Raw genomic sequence first — 17,226 nt, 5'->3', positions numbered from 1 at the left:
TGTAAAAAGATTAAGACTATAAATCAGGTGGCTGAGCGGTTAGGGAATCGGGCTAGTAATCTGAAGGTTGCCAGTTCGATTCCCGGCCGTGCCAAATTACGTTGTGTCCTTGGGCAAGGCACTTCACCCTACTTGCCTTGAGGAAATGTCCCTGTACTTACTGTAAGTCGCTCTGGATAAGAGCATCTGCTAAATGACTAAATGTAAGTTAAAACACACACACATCCATCAGATTCCTCTATTGCACAACTCCCTAAAATTGCACATAAAAAGCTTGTATGTACAGCAGCATCTAGGGTGACTACGGCTCTGGGATAAAAACAGTTTTTTAATCTGTTTGTCCGTGTTTTTATTGTTCTGTATCGTCTGCCCGAAGGCAGCAGTTCAGAGTATGTCCCGGATGTGATGAGTCCTGTAAAATGTTTTTTGCTTTTTTGAGGCAGATGGAAAACAGATGGAAAGAGATAATAAGGAGAAAAAGAGACATGACTAGGACTGTCTGGGCGCAAATAAAAGAGAAGGAGGGATAGAGGCAATAGACTGACACTGTGTGTAAGAGAAACATCCGGCGAGAGTACAAGAAATAAAGGGGGGAAACTGAGGAAGAGTGGGGTCTGCTTTCTGACTCATCCCACTCCTCCTTACCCATCTCCCCTCTACTCTGCTCCCCTCAGCCCGCCCGTTGGAAAAAAAGAAAGAGAAGATGAAGGAAGCAAGTGAGGAAAAAAGGAAAAAACAGAGACACACAGAGAGAGTGAAATAGCAAATGAGTGAGAGAGAAGCAATGGGGAAGAGAAAATAATGAAAAGGAGTGAGAGTGGTAGCTTTGTATTGCTTTACATTCTGATCGGCTTCTTCCTCTCTTCGCCTTCACCCCCCTTTTTCTCTTCAAATGGCACTCGCAAAGATGAGCTGCCTCTCTCACACCAGGGATTTGCATGTGTGCCCCTAGAAGACCCCTGAATACCGATGACAGGAAGTGTGAAAATGAAAAAACACTTTTCATTCCCAAGCCAAGAATTCATGAAAGTTAAGTGAGGTGATGGAGAGAGAGAAAGAGAGAGAGAGGGGATAGGGGGAAGATAAATACACTAAATGAAAGAGAGAGAGGGAGAGGGACACGGCGTGAGAGAACAAAAGAGAGAATGATGGAGAGACGGGCTGAGGTGCGTTCTTGAAAAGGAGAGAAAAATTAGACAAGCTTTCAACTTCAATAACGTACTTTACAGTCTTCAGTCTCACTCAAGAAGACAAAAAAAGGGATTACGTCTTGACTTTCACATTTAAACCCACGGATCAGAGCAAGACGCTAATCAAAGAAGGAATGAGGCTAACCTTTACACAATCCTTCCCACAGATCTGTTTCCTCTTCCCCTGCCTAGTGGAAGCTACAGTACCTGCCGAAGCTAACACTGCAAAGCAATGTGCAATGGTCCATTGACCTTGAGTGATCGCTGCTGTACACTTTAATGCGGCTTAATGAAGTGAGTAGGTGGGTGACGCTAGAACGCACTGGACCTAAAATTACATTTGAATGTATTAGAATATAATACACACCACATTATCCTGTTGAACTGTGTTACAATGAACCTTACATTAGAGCCAGGGCTAGTTATTTGTAGTAGGAACTTAGACTACATTTGGCATATCCTGTTTAAAATGTGGACTTCAATGGGAACCGACAATTAAGGACTTGCAATTTCCAGTTCATGCCATTTAAAATGTGAAAACACTTAAGAGGGGAGGAGAGTTTCCGGAAGCTTGAATTATGTTGCGTGAGAGGAAAGATGGAAGGTCTTTACAAGTGGCTCACAGATTTAGGAAGAAAACAGCCTTCGGAGACTGATGCCTTTTGCATCATGCTCCTGTTGACAACAGCCCCTCTCCCCCCCCCCCCCTCTCTCTCTCTCTCTCTCTCTCTCTCTCTCTCTCTCTCTCTCTCTCTCTCTCTCTCTCTCTCTCTCTCTCTCTCTAATGCTCATGCTCTCTCTCTCTCTCTCTCTCTCTCTCTCTCTCTCTCTCTCTCTCTCTCTCTCTCTCTCTCTCTCTCTCTCTCTCTCTCTCTCTCTCTCTCTCTCTCTCTCTCTCTCTCATGCTCATGCTCATGCTCATGCTCTCTCTCTCTCTCTGTCTCTCTCTAAGGTGTTCCTGTTCCTTGTTTGGTCAATCCCAATCATGCATCATTGGCCTGTAACAGAGCCATCAATGGCCTTAGCTTGTCTGTTCAATAGTCCATCTTTACATCGTTAAACAGCATAGGCTTGATGTTAAGTGTACACACACACATGCTTTAATGGATGTCTTCAGAACAGCTTTAGAGCACTAGGGGGTTTTGGAGACAACATGATACCCTGTGTAATTGGGAAACAAACAATCACACAAGCAAAACATGCATCCTTGAAAAAGACTACCAAACACTAAAGCTTACATGCATGCACACACAGACAATGAATGATGTGTGTACATAAGCTTTTAGCTTGCATCACTGGATTGTGTGCTTAACTGTTTGTATAACATCACCTCGTGGATTCTCGTCCTATCTTTCACAACCAACTCCCACCCTTGTTTTTGAAGAAAAAAAAATTAAATACATTCAGCCTCACTTTTTTCAATATTTTCTCTTAATTCTCATTATTTTCAATCCGGTTTTCTCTCTCTTTTATACAACACACCTTTTATTCAAAAGTCTTGCTTTCGCAGAATCAAAATTAGATTGATTTAATCTCCTGTACAATTCCCAACCAGCCTTACAGTTAAAACGTTCTCAAAACGACACACAGGGGCAGAAATGTTTACGACAAAGTACATTTGTAATAGTTATTTATCTACATACGTAATTAGCTGTGCGCAGCACTAGTTGTGTTTTACATTACCCTTTTAATGAGGAACATTATGAATGTAGTCTCAATACGCCAGTGTTTGCCTCCGTTTTATTGATCTGTGGTCTTTGAAGTGGATTGAATCATGTTTGTTTTATGCACCAGCGTGCTCCAGTCTAGACACTAACTATCCTGATCGCACAATCAGAGCTGTTTGGCAGAAACAAAGCAGTTGGTGTGTTACATTCTTTTGCCTTGGAGATGATTCGACATACTAGGTTATGATGGATTTAAAGGGTCTTTTTCAGATCTTCCTTGTAGGATTTTAAAGTTTTCTTTGGAATGTGTGCATTTAAGCATAGAAATGCTAAATATGTGGCTGATCCATGCATCTCCATAAGGACAGTACCTAGCAAGTAAAAATGGCCCATCCCATCTCCTTATACTCTCCATCCTCCCTTCTCTGGCCCTCTCCCTCAGCTTCCCTCACCTTGTCTTTCTTTCTTTTCATCCAACTCTCAATGTCTCTCTCACCAAGTCTTGTTCCTTGCCATCCTTCTCAGTAGGTTCATTGCCCTCTCTATCTATCGCCCTTTCTCTATCCCTCCTTCCATCCCTCCCTCCCTCATCCCCTCCCTTCTCTCTCCTTCGTTCCCATGGCCTCTGAGGGCAGGTGTTCACACAAGGTGATTAAATATTGATTCACCTGACCTGCCCATCAGTTACCCAATCACATGGGGAAAGAAGAGGTGAAGGGGAAGGAGAAAACAGAGGAGCAAAGAGCAGGCAGATTTTTATCTCATCTCATGATGTGGCTCTTCAGGGGGGCAGAAACAGACAGTTTCAACGGAAATCAATGGCTAGGCCTCCCTGTGTCCACTCAGTGAGGAGTTTATCTAACACATAAACATACATCTGTGGATTGGTTTCTAAGCCAGAGTCAGAAATGTCATTGGTGATTCATTCATTTTTATCATTCAGGTAAAAACACCTTTATGAGTGCATGGCCATGTTTACTCTCCCTGTCATAGCTTTATCAGATTTTCCACCAAATGTCTATTTTAAATGCAGTCTAGCCTAAAGCAATTGAGTGTTACAGTGCAAACACTTAACCATAACATAAAAAAGGCTATGCTGATTTACATAATACAATCGCAGAGGTAATAAACTCATGATTTTGCTCAGTTAGAATGATTGACTATGGGCCTTAATCATAATGCTGTGAGTGGTCCATGGTGGATTCCCCACTTCAGTGACAGGTTTAAAGGCATTAGCGTATGAAATATGCTGCAAGAAATTCCAAAGCTGCAACATGTAGTGTATTTTGTGTACTGTGTGTGTGTGTGTGGGTCAGTGTTCGTGAGAGAGACAAACGGTACGTATGAGCGTGGGCGGATTTTTGTGATGGTGTGTTCCCCCTCTAGGGACTCAAAGAGTGTCTATTGCAGAGTAAATGCTAATGAGAGCTGAAAGGTGGGCAGAATCCTTGGGAATGACCCGTCATGATTCTTCTCTGGCTGTCCTCACCTCACCTCTCTTCTCTTTGCTCCACCTTCCGATCTTTCCCCACACACCTCGCTCTCTCTCAGTCAAAGCTCCAACTGAAGACAACTAAAACAGATTTCCGGGAACTATTTTAGCTCCTTATCCTAATGATTTTTGTCTGAATCTCTTGCAGGGCGTTCAGAGGAAATCCAGTCAAACTTATGTATGGTTGTCAGTGCCTCAGCTTTAGGTGTCACACACAACAATCAAAGAGGTGACGATTCGAGTAAACCAATTGGTGACTGGCTATGATCCACTCAAACTCCATGATGGATGGTTGGATCCACATAATTTTGTAATAAACACACTTGACGTGCTTGGACCTGCCTCTGATGTGCATGTCAATGTCTCAGCTGTGTGCAGCTCACCATGGTTACACTCATGGGTTGTGCAGCTCACCATGGTTACGCTCACTGGTTATGCAGCTCACCATGGTTACACTCAGTGGTTGTGCAGCTTCCCATGGTTACACTCAGTGGTTGTGCAGCTCACCATGGTTCCGCTCAGTGGTTGTGCAGCTCACCATGGTTCCGCTCAGTGGTTGTGCAGCTCACCATGGATACGCTCAGTGGTTGTGCAGCTCACCATGGTTACACTCAGTGGTTGTGCAGCTCACCATGGTTACGTTCAATGGTTGTGCAGCTCACCATGGTTACGCTCAGTGGTTGTGCAACTCACCATTTTTACACTCAGTGGTTGTGCAGCTCACCATGGTTACGCTCAGTGATTGTGCAGCTCACCATGGTTACGCTCAGTGGTTGTGCAGCTCACCATGGTTACACTCAGTGGTTGTGCAGCTCACCATGGTTACACTCAGTGGTTGAGCAGCTCACCATGCTTACGCTCAGTGGCCACAGTGTATATAAAAAGTATTTTGTTTCTGGTTATTTATGCTTGAATGACATTCTTTCAGTTTTTATAATTTTTGATGAAAAAAAAAATACTATTACGGCCTGATGTCTTTCTTCATCGTATACAGGACTTTAATTATAGAATCAACAAATGGCACAGACATTTAAGAGGGTGCAATACAGTTTGCTATGGTGTTTGGATAATTGTAGTTTGTATTTATCGGCTCATTGTGTAATGAAACACCTTGTCCTCAACCTGTAGAGATGAGACAGGTAGTTGTGAAGACACCAAGGGGCCATGAAAAAGAGGGGCCCTGAAAACTGAAGGCCACCTTCATCTCTCTTTCACAACTCTGTCTACATTTTGAAATCCTTCCCAACACTCTCTTTTCCGACCACTGGAAATTCTCTCTCACACACACGTACAGACACACACACACACACACAAACAGACGCCTCCCCGCAGCTCAAAGCTCAATCAGCGTAAACTCTGTGTGACAATCACCATGATTAGTGCTCCACTCCAAACATAATGAGCACATCTGCCGTCTCCCAAGCAAACCATCCATTTTCTGTAACGCGAGACGAAGTCAGGGTCGCACTGTCTCTGCAAACACTGGCATCCAGAGCCATTTAGAGTCTCTACAGGGCCCTCGCTGCATGGCTCTGCTGGCAACAAACGGGCACTTTCATTGCTGACAACCGACTGCAGCATCGGAACCAGAAGTACTAACGTTTCTACCAGATTTCGATTTCCATGCCGAGAATGTATTTTTCTTTCGGGCAGTACACCCTACTAAGTGCTTGTGTAGCTCAACACAGTTGACATTCAGCCGACTACTGAGTTAGAAAAAAAAGAGTCTGTCACAGAGACAAAAATACTGACACTGACTGACAGACAGATGAGAAAGGGTGATACGAGTTGGAGAGGTAGATGGAACATGGCAGCATAATAAAGGGGGGAAGGCACAGCTGACTGACTGTGAATTAAAAAAAACATGTCAGACGACGTGGGTGGTCAAGCCACACCAGGTATGCAAGAAGTTTGAAAATGTCACCTGCCATATCCATTAAGCAGACTAAGAGCTACAAGCTAGCCCAAATAGACGCCAACTGTGGGTTTTCTATCATCCAGCAAGAGCAGAAATGCTAAAGTTAATGTTTACATTACAGCAAATGTGAAACCCCGCTAAGTGCTAGCCTGTCTACTTGTGGCAAGTTGTCAAAGCAACACTTCAGAATGTGAAATCAATGTGAAACAATCTCATAGGACCTCCTCGAAAATTTGATGATTCATCTCAAGGGTCTTATCCTAATAAATACACTTCAACTACTCACAAAACAAGCAGGGCAACACTTATGTCATATGTGTGAATCTCAATATGTTGTGAGTGGCGGCCATGGTACCTATAATATTCTGCTGCATGGCCCATGCTTACCAACGCTAGCATATATATCAAATATTATTATTTATGTATAGAATTGCCCTACAATGCTGAAACCATAATAGTATTGCACCAACATAGCTTACCCTGCCCGAGGGCGTGTCTGCCAGCCAGGCACAACAGAAACAAACGCCCCCCCCTTTCTCTCTTGCTCCCTCCTTCCCTCCCTCTCACACACACACACCCACACACACACACTGCCAGCTGAGGCCAGCAATACAACAATATGTCTAATAAAATAAATATCAAATGAGACCACCTACATAGAGGAGATTGCAGTTATGTAAGGATGTAGTGTGTGTGTGCGCATTTCTGAATGCAAAGTGTCTAATACACATTGTAGTCTGATACACATCATATACAGAAACACACATTCTTTTCCCATACAGGGGATCTAAATGTGCGTGTGTGTAATGCACAGTGGTGTGTCTGAACGAACCCCTGGCTTGTTTTTAGTGCGAGTGCATATATGGCTATAGCACATGCATGTGTGGACAGTATGTGTGTATGTGTTCACTGCAGAGTATGTTATTGTCTTCCACTAAGTGAACACATCCATGTGAGGAGAGCCAGGTTGTCATGGAGACCAGATATAATCAGTGGAATACCTGAAGCTTTTTATCGGCCTCCGGTGACTTCCAGCTCTCGCAATTAAGCTGCACTAGTGCCACTAGTGTGTATGTGAGGCGTGCTGATCCAGATCGCATCTCCCTGGTCTCTAGTGATGTCAAGATCTCGTCACTAAATGACCTGTCCCTGTCTCCACGAGCATGAACACATTGGACAGGTGTATCCAGGTGGATGACATCACAACAAGGTCAGCTTTTTCCACAGTCTAACCCTAACTGGTAGTAACCCTAACTGTTCGATAGTGTGACAAATCAGACTTTAATACCCCCATACCTTTAATTCACACTAATCCACAATCCAAAATCTTTCTGCATGTTTTACAATGGGATTACATTACCTAGTATGGCGGCTCCCATCATAATGCTGGAGCAAAATCTTCCCATTTAAATGCAGTGCATGTAGCGGATCGATTAGTCTGCATTATAGAAAGGTTTGTCCTCCTAAACCATTCCTAGAAATAATTCCCAACAGCTGCCTCTCTGTTCTAAAATGATAACACACACGTGTCTGCATACAGAAACACAAGACAAACACATTTAATCTACTGCAATATAAATTTGTGAACTTTTTTCATGCAATGTCATGAAAGGGTTTCACAGACGCTTACAGAGACAATTTGAAATAACAAGGAGATAAAGGAAGGAAGTAAATTGGATGAATGTTGTCCTCCAAGAATGGTTGGGTAGGTAATTAGTGTTGTCAATGTGAAAAAGACCTCAACACAACAGAGTATTTCAAACACGTACACAATCACATGTACTGAATGCAAACACACAGCGAACTAGGATGGATGTACAGTATGCACTAGTTCGGAATCCAGCTCGTCATATACTGTATCAAAATGGTTTAAGACTAAACACTCACGAGGAGCTGAATGGCTGCAGACTATTCTGTAAATAGACATTGTTTATTGCACACATGCATGCAATCAAGCACACACGCCAGCACATGCATTCACACTGAAGCCACATCCATTTGTGAGTAGTAGCTAATTGCAAAAGATCCTAGCAGAGAAACAGGCAGAAGATGGTTGGTTTGCAGACATAAGTGTAAGGTCTGGCACTGCTAATGGCCTCATTAGGAAACTCATGACCATGTAATGACAGTCACCCAATGGAAGTAGCACAGGCACCTAAACCTCGGTAGGCTGTATCCTTTGATAAAACAGACTTATACAGACCTATAAATGGCAAGAAAATTAACTTTAAAGCTATCTGAACTTTAAGCATGAATTAAAGGTAACAGTATGATGAAATAGCATGAGTTTCAAATAATTGGGCTTGTTAAGGAAAAGATGAAGGATATTATGCAATGAAACTGGAAATCACTATAAGGAGACAAAACCATTAAAGTGTTACATTTACTGCTTTAGTTAACTGGCGTGGCCTCAAACTATGCTCTCAAACCCACAAATAAGTACAAATGATCACTTCACAATATAAATAGAGTAGCTCTTTTTACTTTAGGACAGCTCTGGAGAATGGGCATGGAAGCAACATGGAAGAGTCCATGAAGGGCAGTTGGTAGAGTTGATTAATCAATATAACAGGTGAGAGGCTACAGGTGGTGATGCAGTTACAACTAAGAAAAAAGTCACTGGTTAGTTACTGAGACTGGGTCAGCTCTTACCATTATACCTGACCATTAGACTTATGGTCTAATATCATAATACACAACTCTTAAACCAATACTGCAAAGGGAACAACATGAGTAACCCTGACATCAATTAGAAGACTTGAGGAATCTAAAAGAGGAAACAGGATGTGATGTAGGCCTTATGGAACAATATGATGCGGACAACTACCGGATCTTTGAATCCTGGACAGGCTGACTGTAGTTCACTATAGTTGGCCATACAGATAAGATACTGCAACAGCTAGAAGGCAATCTATTAGAGATCCTAACAAAAGAGAACCCTGCCACCATCAAGAGGCTTCTATCTCCACTCATTTTTGCTGATACGAACATATAGGCTATTAAACAAACATACACAGTACCCATGAGATTTGGCTTAATTATTTATATTACTCATTCAGATGAGAAAAAAAAATTAAACAAGTACAGCCTCAAACTCCCATTGCAGTTCAGAACAGTATTTCTTTTTTTACATTTTATTTATCTCTTCCCAGTGCTGTATAATAATTCTGAAATGGTAATTGCACCCACCACCCCCTCTCACACACACACCCTCCGCCACCCTCCCCCCACGCCCCCCCTCCCCCTAAAACGCCCACACATGCGGTGGTAGGCGCCTCACTTTGGAATAATGCGGTAATGAGTCACGAGGATGCAATTTTAACACTGATGCATTTGTGGGCCTGGGAAGCCCAATGTTGGCTGACCCAAAGAGATCTCCCACGGTGCAGAGTGTTTTGGAAATGTTGATATCGCACGTCGACAGATTTGTCATGACATAAATGTAATACAGAGTATTGCTAACATTTCAGGAGATGAGGTACTGCTGTAAACACAGTAGACATTCTGGTAAAGTGTCACTGGAATGGCCGCATTTAAATCAGATGCTTTTGTTAGTTATTTAACTAGGACTGAAATGCTACTATTGCTAAGAGGTAAGTTCACAAACAGCCTTTGAAATGGTTTCAGAAATACTGCTGCCTCTTGTGCATCACATTATAGATGTATAAAGGAACCCCTTGCATTAGCTGCTTGATTTTCATAATCTTGCAAGAGAAGGGAAGCTACAGGTCACCTGACCTTCAACAATGACTGATACACAATGCTGCACAAACTACACATGAAGACATATTACACACAGATGTCACTCAGCTGCAAAATTATCAAATAAACTGCCTCAGTGCCTCCACATAGTGTGTGTGTGTGTGTGTGTGTGTACACACCAGTGGTCATTTTCTGCTCTACTCTGACTAATGTGCCAACGTCAGAGAGGAGCCGGTACAGTGTGTTCCTGGACCGGCTAGACCAGGGGAGGAGGTCAAGGACACATGCCTCACCCGACCTCCCCCCCACCCCCACACACACACACACACACAATTCCAAACTGTGATGTTGCTCAGGATAAACAAAACTAGTGCATTCAAGATTAAACTCATTCTGTCATTATTTCCATTTATTCTACCAGAAAACAAAATCCATGAATTTAGGTAAGACATCTATTGTTTCAATGTTCCTTTTTAGGTACTGGTGATGATTGGTATTTAACAGTAAGACATCAAACACTACGATGCACTCTTGTGTATCTTGTGTGTGGCTTCCTGAGAGCCCCCTGTGCATTCCCTTCAGATCACACCATGCCTCCGCCTCACTCGTCCACACCCTTTCTCCCACACACTATTAAACAAATACAGATTTTCTCACCCTACAGTCACACATAGAAACTCTCCTAACAAACTCGCACATTCAGTCAACCATGTACGTAAGAAGGCACTCATCTATTTCTGCACATAACTGAACACAGTCTATACACAAGTAAACCCTTATCACTCCCACGCAGACAGACAACTTGATCAAAGACAGTATGACAGGGTCAGTTACAGCCCTGACTTGGCCAGTGTTGTTCATGCTGAAACAGTGTTATGTACTCTTTGGTGGACTGTATCCACTCACTGTGCCCGTACTCCTACACCAATCTGCATACAGGACATAATGATTACACCACAACAGCCTACTCTATCTCCACCCACAGACACAAGATGAACTCGGTACTGTATTGTTTATTCTGTGTCCTTGCGTATGTCCAGTATGTATGTGTCTTTACAGAAATGTATGGGATGCATGTCACAAAACCACAAATCATCAAGCTCTGTACAGTGGTGCATGTGTGGATGGGCCAAACCTGGGGTGGGTACAAACAGTGTAGGCTGTGTGTGTATGGATGGAAGAATGTTTATGTTTATATTTAGAAAAGTTAAGTCGAACTCCAATACCTGAATTGTTATTGTTATTAATGATGTATTTGTACATTTTTACCTTGAATTACCTATCTAAACAGACAAACCCATCTCTACTCTGCATAGCTCAGTATAGAAAGATGGAGCTTCTGTCTCTTCCCACACCAAGAGTTCTAGCCATGTTATTTTTCTCCCGTACTAACTCGTCTTCATCCCTCTGCCTCTCTCTTCTTTCTCCCACTCTCCCTGTTCATCACTTCCTGCCTCTCTCTTTTCCCTCAGGCTCATCCTCTTTTTCAACCATCTCTCTCCATCTCTCCGTCTCTGTCTGAGGAAGGGGGATGAATGCATAAGTGTTAATTAAGCAGTCCCATTCGTAATCCAAAATAAGACACGCCCCACCCTTCCTGTTCGCCTCCCTCCATCTCTCTGCCAGCTCTCCGCTAACGCAACAAGAGAATTAAGTCAGCCTTCGGTTGCGAATGTTCCACAATTAGCAGACATTAGGGGAGATGCCTGCAGGGGAGTGAGTGGTGATGAAGAGTGGCCACTGGCCACACCATGACTCACCGCCACCTTCACATCACTGCAATCATTAGCACCTGACCTTTCACCTTTCCCAGCAAAGAAGCCATTCAAGCTGGTGGAGAGCTGCAGGAGGGGAGTGAGGTATATGACACGTGCAGAACACGGAACACAGACATACTCTATTCAGGACCTTAATTCCAAAGCGTGGTGTCTCCTCCAGACCTGCATCCTAGCCCATCAATGGTGTAACCAGAAGCAGATGGGTTATATCAGCTCTGGTAGCATTTCAGCTTGGACATTATTTTAGAAGTACCCACTCTACACAACAGATTAAACGTCTCAGCACATCAGACATGGTAAGTCGTGCGGGAACAGCAATCTTGCATGATATACTGCATGCTTATCAAACCAAAAGCTTTTCAATTGGCATTATGGAGCTTGTCGTTGTGCTAGGAACATGTCTTTGATGGCCAGACTCTGACAAGCTCTGTCTCACGGGTGTTTTGGGCACACACGGGCACACACACACACACCATATTGAGTGTAAGCATACACACCCCAAGCTGTAAGAGACAACAAACCTCAGTGGAAGTGCTGGCAGGGCAGCAGGGGATGTGTGGAGTGTAAGAATGGCACTGAGCTGAGGAGGCAGGAGGAAAACACACACACACACACAAACTCACACACAGTTCGAATCTACACGTCAATTTTATTCCTGGGGTGATCACGTGAAATCCAACTTCCTGCTGCCTTGCCTTGTTCAATGACTCATCAGCCCGGGCTATAAATGTGAACCAGTTAGAATCCTCAAAGGAGATGACTTTCAATAGATTTATAAATTCATCCACCGACATATTTACAGGGTCCGGATTTGGCCCCGGCCTGAATTGCTCGTAGTTTCTTCCATATAGGAAGGAAAATCGATTCTATAACTTCAACAATAATTTCTTATTGGGCCTCTCGAAGCAACACCACAGAGATGGAGCCTAACTAGCATTAGCATGATTAGGATTAACAGAACTAGCAGAACCATTATTCAAATCTCACTAGGCCTTCTCCAAATCGATTTGAACACTCTTCCTTCTTAGAGCTGGAGTCTACTTCCTCGCTTCCTTAGACAAACACATTGGAAGAGAAGAAGTGAACCGGCTGAAGTGAAGCAGTGTTTAACTGGTACACCTGAGGTGAGGGAGAGCGGCGTATGAATTAGCTTTGGGAGCATCAGACAGCAAGACCAAAGGACACTGTGGGTGGAGAAACCCACCTGAGCTGGAGTGAGGTGCAAGGCCAAGGCACCCTGGGAGTGGAATAGCTGTGTTTCTTCTCCAGCCGGTCCCACTGGTTTGAGTGAGTTAGTCAGTGAGTGAATGTGAGAGGGCCAGCACTAAAAGGTTAACCCTCGTGCTGCCTTCGGGTCACATGACCCAAAGGTTCATAACGAACCATCGTTGTGTTTACCCAATTTTACCCAATACAAAAACAAATTAAAATAATTTTCTTTTAACCATCGCAATGTGGGGGGTCTGAGACAGCCTAGCTGTTAAAAGAAAATGCTTCACTTTGTCTTTGTATGCGGTAAATTTGTCGCAATACGACGGTGGGTCACAATGACTGATGGGTCAGAATGACCCGAAGATAACACAAGGGTTAAAGGCTTCAGAGGCCCTGGTATTGAGTGACTATAATTACAGTTCAGACAGACAGTTTAATTTCCAGAAGGCATTGTTCCAAGATCAGTGATGTACGCTTGACTGATGAGATTGATGCAGACCGGGCTACACTAGAGTTAGACACCTATTGCGTAGACTTTGATGGATGGGATGGCTGGGAGGTCTGTGCCCTTACGACAGTCTCTTCTGGACATGTCAGTCTCCTGTGATGTCCAGGTCTGTTCTGTTGGTATGGAAGGTTTCGCGGCATTTTCACCTGTCCATTGCAATGCCATACCAGTAATGATAAAACAGTACTAATATGCCCTGTCCTCATATCTGTCCCCACATTCCCTGTCCCCACATTCCCTGTCCCCACATTCCCTGTCCCCACATTCCCTGTTCCCACATTCCCTGTTCCCACATTCCCTGTTCCCACATTCCCTGTTCCCACATTCCCTGTCCCCACATTCCCTGTACCGTGTTATTTGACCCTATATTCACTGTGTCCTTTTCCCTCGTCCTCACAACATCCGATCAGTTTAAAAGGCCACTGAGTTGCCTTCCAGGGCCAAACATTGGGTTCTGTTATTATTGGTCAGTCCTCAGACCAGGGACAAACTTAGTGTGGCCTTCTCTGGTACTACATCAGTGAGGCAGGAGCATGCAGTAGTCAAGGTGTGAGTCACACACACTGCCAGCTCACCGCTCGACCGCTAACGCACCCCTATTCTGGACGGAAATGTCATCCCCCTCTTCCCTGGCAGCCTTCCAGAAAACACAGCACAGTGGGGGTTGGCCTCTCACACGCACATGCACACGCACATCCAAAAGAGTGTGTTCTCGGCTAGGCCTTAGAGAAACTGGATTTGTAAAGGGAGCCTATAGAATTGGTATCCATTGACTCTGTTGTGATTATTAACTTTCCATTGATTCGCTGGCACAGTCAGCAGCACCATGACGTCAAGTGGTGTCCTTCAGTCAGGCTGAGTCTTAAATCACCTGCTAAGGAGTGTGCGTGTGTGTGTGTTCAGTAGCACAAGGAACAGACAACACAGGACTGTGTACTCACTGCACAAGGCGATGATGTGGCTGCTGTCCTCATGTACAAACTTCTTGGTCACGGCTTCCTCCATCATTTGTTTCACCTGCACAGGAAAGACACTGAAGGGTTAGGATCAACCTCTACATCTACACCATCGATAATTAGAATCATCATTATCATTATCCTAATCACAAGTTGCCTCTACCATCACCTCCAGCCTCAACCATCATCCCACTGTCAACCATCTTATTAAAAAAGCAGCAACCCACAGCTTCAACTGTTCAGTGATTATCACTGTCGTAAACATTGCACAACAGACACAAATTAGTCCCTTCTAGCAATCTGACAATGTTCCTAGTTGTGTAGTCTGTCGCACGTTGAAATTATCAGTAACTCTTTAATTAATCCCAGCACTGGCTGACATTGGCAAATAAGAAGAATTGCTCTGTGGAGTGAAACACTGTGGAGAAGTAAAGCAGCTCTCAACCATTACGTGAGGAGAGTTCATGACTACGAACAAACAGGAACCAATTGGATGTGTGTTCCGTTGGGGGTACTCTCTCCAACCTCTATGTGCTCAGCTAGGCATAGAGAGGTTATGGTTTCAAATGTAACATGGCTATACAGCTTGAATTCATCACCAGATAGGAAACTGGCTCAGACTGGTAACTAACCATTGTTGAGACCACCTTGACATTTCTTGATGACAACATTATCACCAGGCAGAATTTTTCACCAAATCATCAAGTGACAAGATGTGAATCTTGAACGAAACATGCAGGTGATAAAAAAGGGTTTTGGTGGTGCAAGCACTTTGTTTTTCCCAGGCCAATCTAATCGTCATAGATTAGTAATTCAATCAAGTAATGGTGGCAGCTGTTCACTTTGTCATTTTATAGATGCTTCTAGAAATGCATCAGCTGTCATTTCCTTTGAAAGGGGCCAAAGTAAGGCTTCAACCATAATTGCCCCTGCAGATCAGGTATTGGATGAAGGTGAGCATCATCAGGCTAGACAGCACTATAAACCGACATTGCGCAATGCACAAGCATTAAAAGTGATTTGGATTTGGTAGTGTGCCTTCATGCACTAGAAATCTGCTGACCAAAGCAATGCAGATAGTGTCTTCCACTGTGGATTGGAGCTCAGGAGGCAGAATGCAAAGTCTTCTTACTTTGTTGAGGATTCAATGTCGACAAACTTTTCCAAAAGTTCCTTACAGACGACAGTCACATCTCAAATCTAAATCTAGAACCTGTGGTTCAACAATATCCCCTAATCTAATACGCACACATACCTCATACAAGGAGAGACCAGCCAAAAGGGCTACAGTCTAATCTGTGAATCATTCATATGGTCATCATATGAACACAAGATTGGATTGATGCTGTCTGGGTATATTGACCCTGTTACAGTTTGTTTAATGATGTCTGTATGCTTTTCTTTTTATTGGTTTAGAAATCCTATTTGTGTTTGATAAGTAATAATCAAATTCAGTTTGTGTTCGAAAAGGCCAGTATCAGAGGCAGAGCCAGACGTTAACATTCGGGGCTTAGCCCCAACCTACGACCGAGTCAAGGTTTGACTCGTGAGCTTAAATCGGAACATTCACAGTTTATGCGAGCGCGCGTAGTATTAATTTGAGTGCAAACTAGTTTTTGGAGCTTTATGTAATATAAAGATTACGTTATATTTGCCGAAAATTACAACCCAAATTTTAACCTAAAAGATTTGGGGCTTTTGAGAAAACATTCGGATGCCCCCAGATGCCCCCTCCCCCCGCTCCGCCCATGGGCAGTATATCTTACCCTGTCAATGTCTTTAATGGTCCTAATGACTTCCTAATGCCTATGCCTACTAATGTCTTAAACACTGGTGTAACATATCACAAGTGACACAGGCATAGTAGCATAGGATGACACTGACTGTCAATATCTTAGGCTTCGCCATGTTTGATGTTCGCAATGCTTTCAACAGTCTGCATCCCTCTGTAGCGTACAGTGACAAGGTGTTAAGTCCCAGGTGTGTTTGTGAGGATCAGTGACCTGTGAATATCGGTGCTGCTGATTGTTTTAATTGGTATAACCCCAAACAAATGCCATTGATGACGCCCTCAACAAAACAGACATGAGCTAAGCAAACCCTGCAGACCTAGTTCCCACATTCATTTGCTGGTACAGACAGATTACATATTACGCTTTAAATCTTTCCCCTTCCATTTGTCGTGAGGCTTCTCTGTAGTGTCTCCAGAGTCACACTGCCTCTCCGAGTTTCCCTGTCTCTGTCAACCACCCATCCATCTATTCAGGCCCAGGGCTGGGGAGTTTAGCTGTACATAATAGGGTTACAACCCATTCTGCCCATCGTCAGACTACAGCGAGGGGACCAAGGCATTAATGAGGTGATTATTCATGCCTTATTAAGGCAGGAAGATAAGGACTGGAGGGGTTGTCTGCGGTCTTTCTGTGACAGTATAGGTAGTGGGGGACTGTGACGGATCGGTGAAATCAATCTGCACCTCTGTTTGCCTACCAGCAGCATGCACGCACATGGCAAGTTAACTTTTGCCTAGAACAGAGAGTGTTAGAGACAGTTTGGCAAAAAGCTTTTCGACCAACTTCAAATGAATGGATTTATTACTAAGACTAAAGCTCCATATGAGAAATGGAACAAACTGGCATTCCAACCAATTTCATAAGGTTAGGTGGCTTGCTACCTATCATATACTCTTTAAGAGAGAGCAGGGGTCTTTCAGACTCACAAAGCAATCATAAGATGAGCCATGCTGATGGGAAATAGATTCTGTTTCGAAAGTAGTCAGAGCCAGGCAGACTAAACGTAGCCA

At 43.6% G+C, this 17,226-nt stretch overlaps 1 protein-coding gene across 2 annotated transcripts in view; it reads right to left on the bottom strand.

Annotated features, from left to right (window-relative positions):
* sgsm2 (small G protein signaling modulator 2) overlaps nucleotides 1-17,226 on the bottom strand; it is a 42,392-nt gene that overhangs the window by 21,532 nt on the left and 3,634 nt on the right. For both annotated transcript variants that reach the window (XM_062473140.1, XM_062473141.1), the window contains exon 2: nucleotides 14,409-14,484. In XM_062473140.1, coding sequence (XP_062329124.1) covers nucleotides 14,409-14,484 — 76 coding nt within the window. The remainder of the gene's footprint in view (nucleotides 1-14,408; nucleotides 14,485-17,226) is intronic.

The sequence above is a fragment of the Osmerus eperlanus genome, chromosome 11 (genome assembly GCF_963692335.1).
Source record: "Osmerus eperlanus chromosome 11, fOsmEpe2.1, whole genome shotgun sequence".
Lineage (NCBI taxonomy): Eukaryota > Metazoa > Chordata > Actinopteri > Osmeriformes > Osmeridae > Osmerus > Osmerus eperlanus.
Note: the sequence above shows the minus strand (reverse complement) of the source record. Positions and strands in the feature narration are given on the sequence as shown.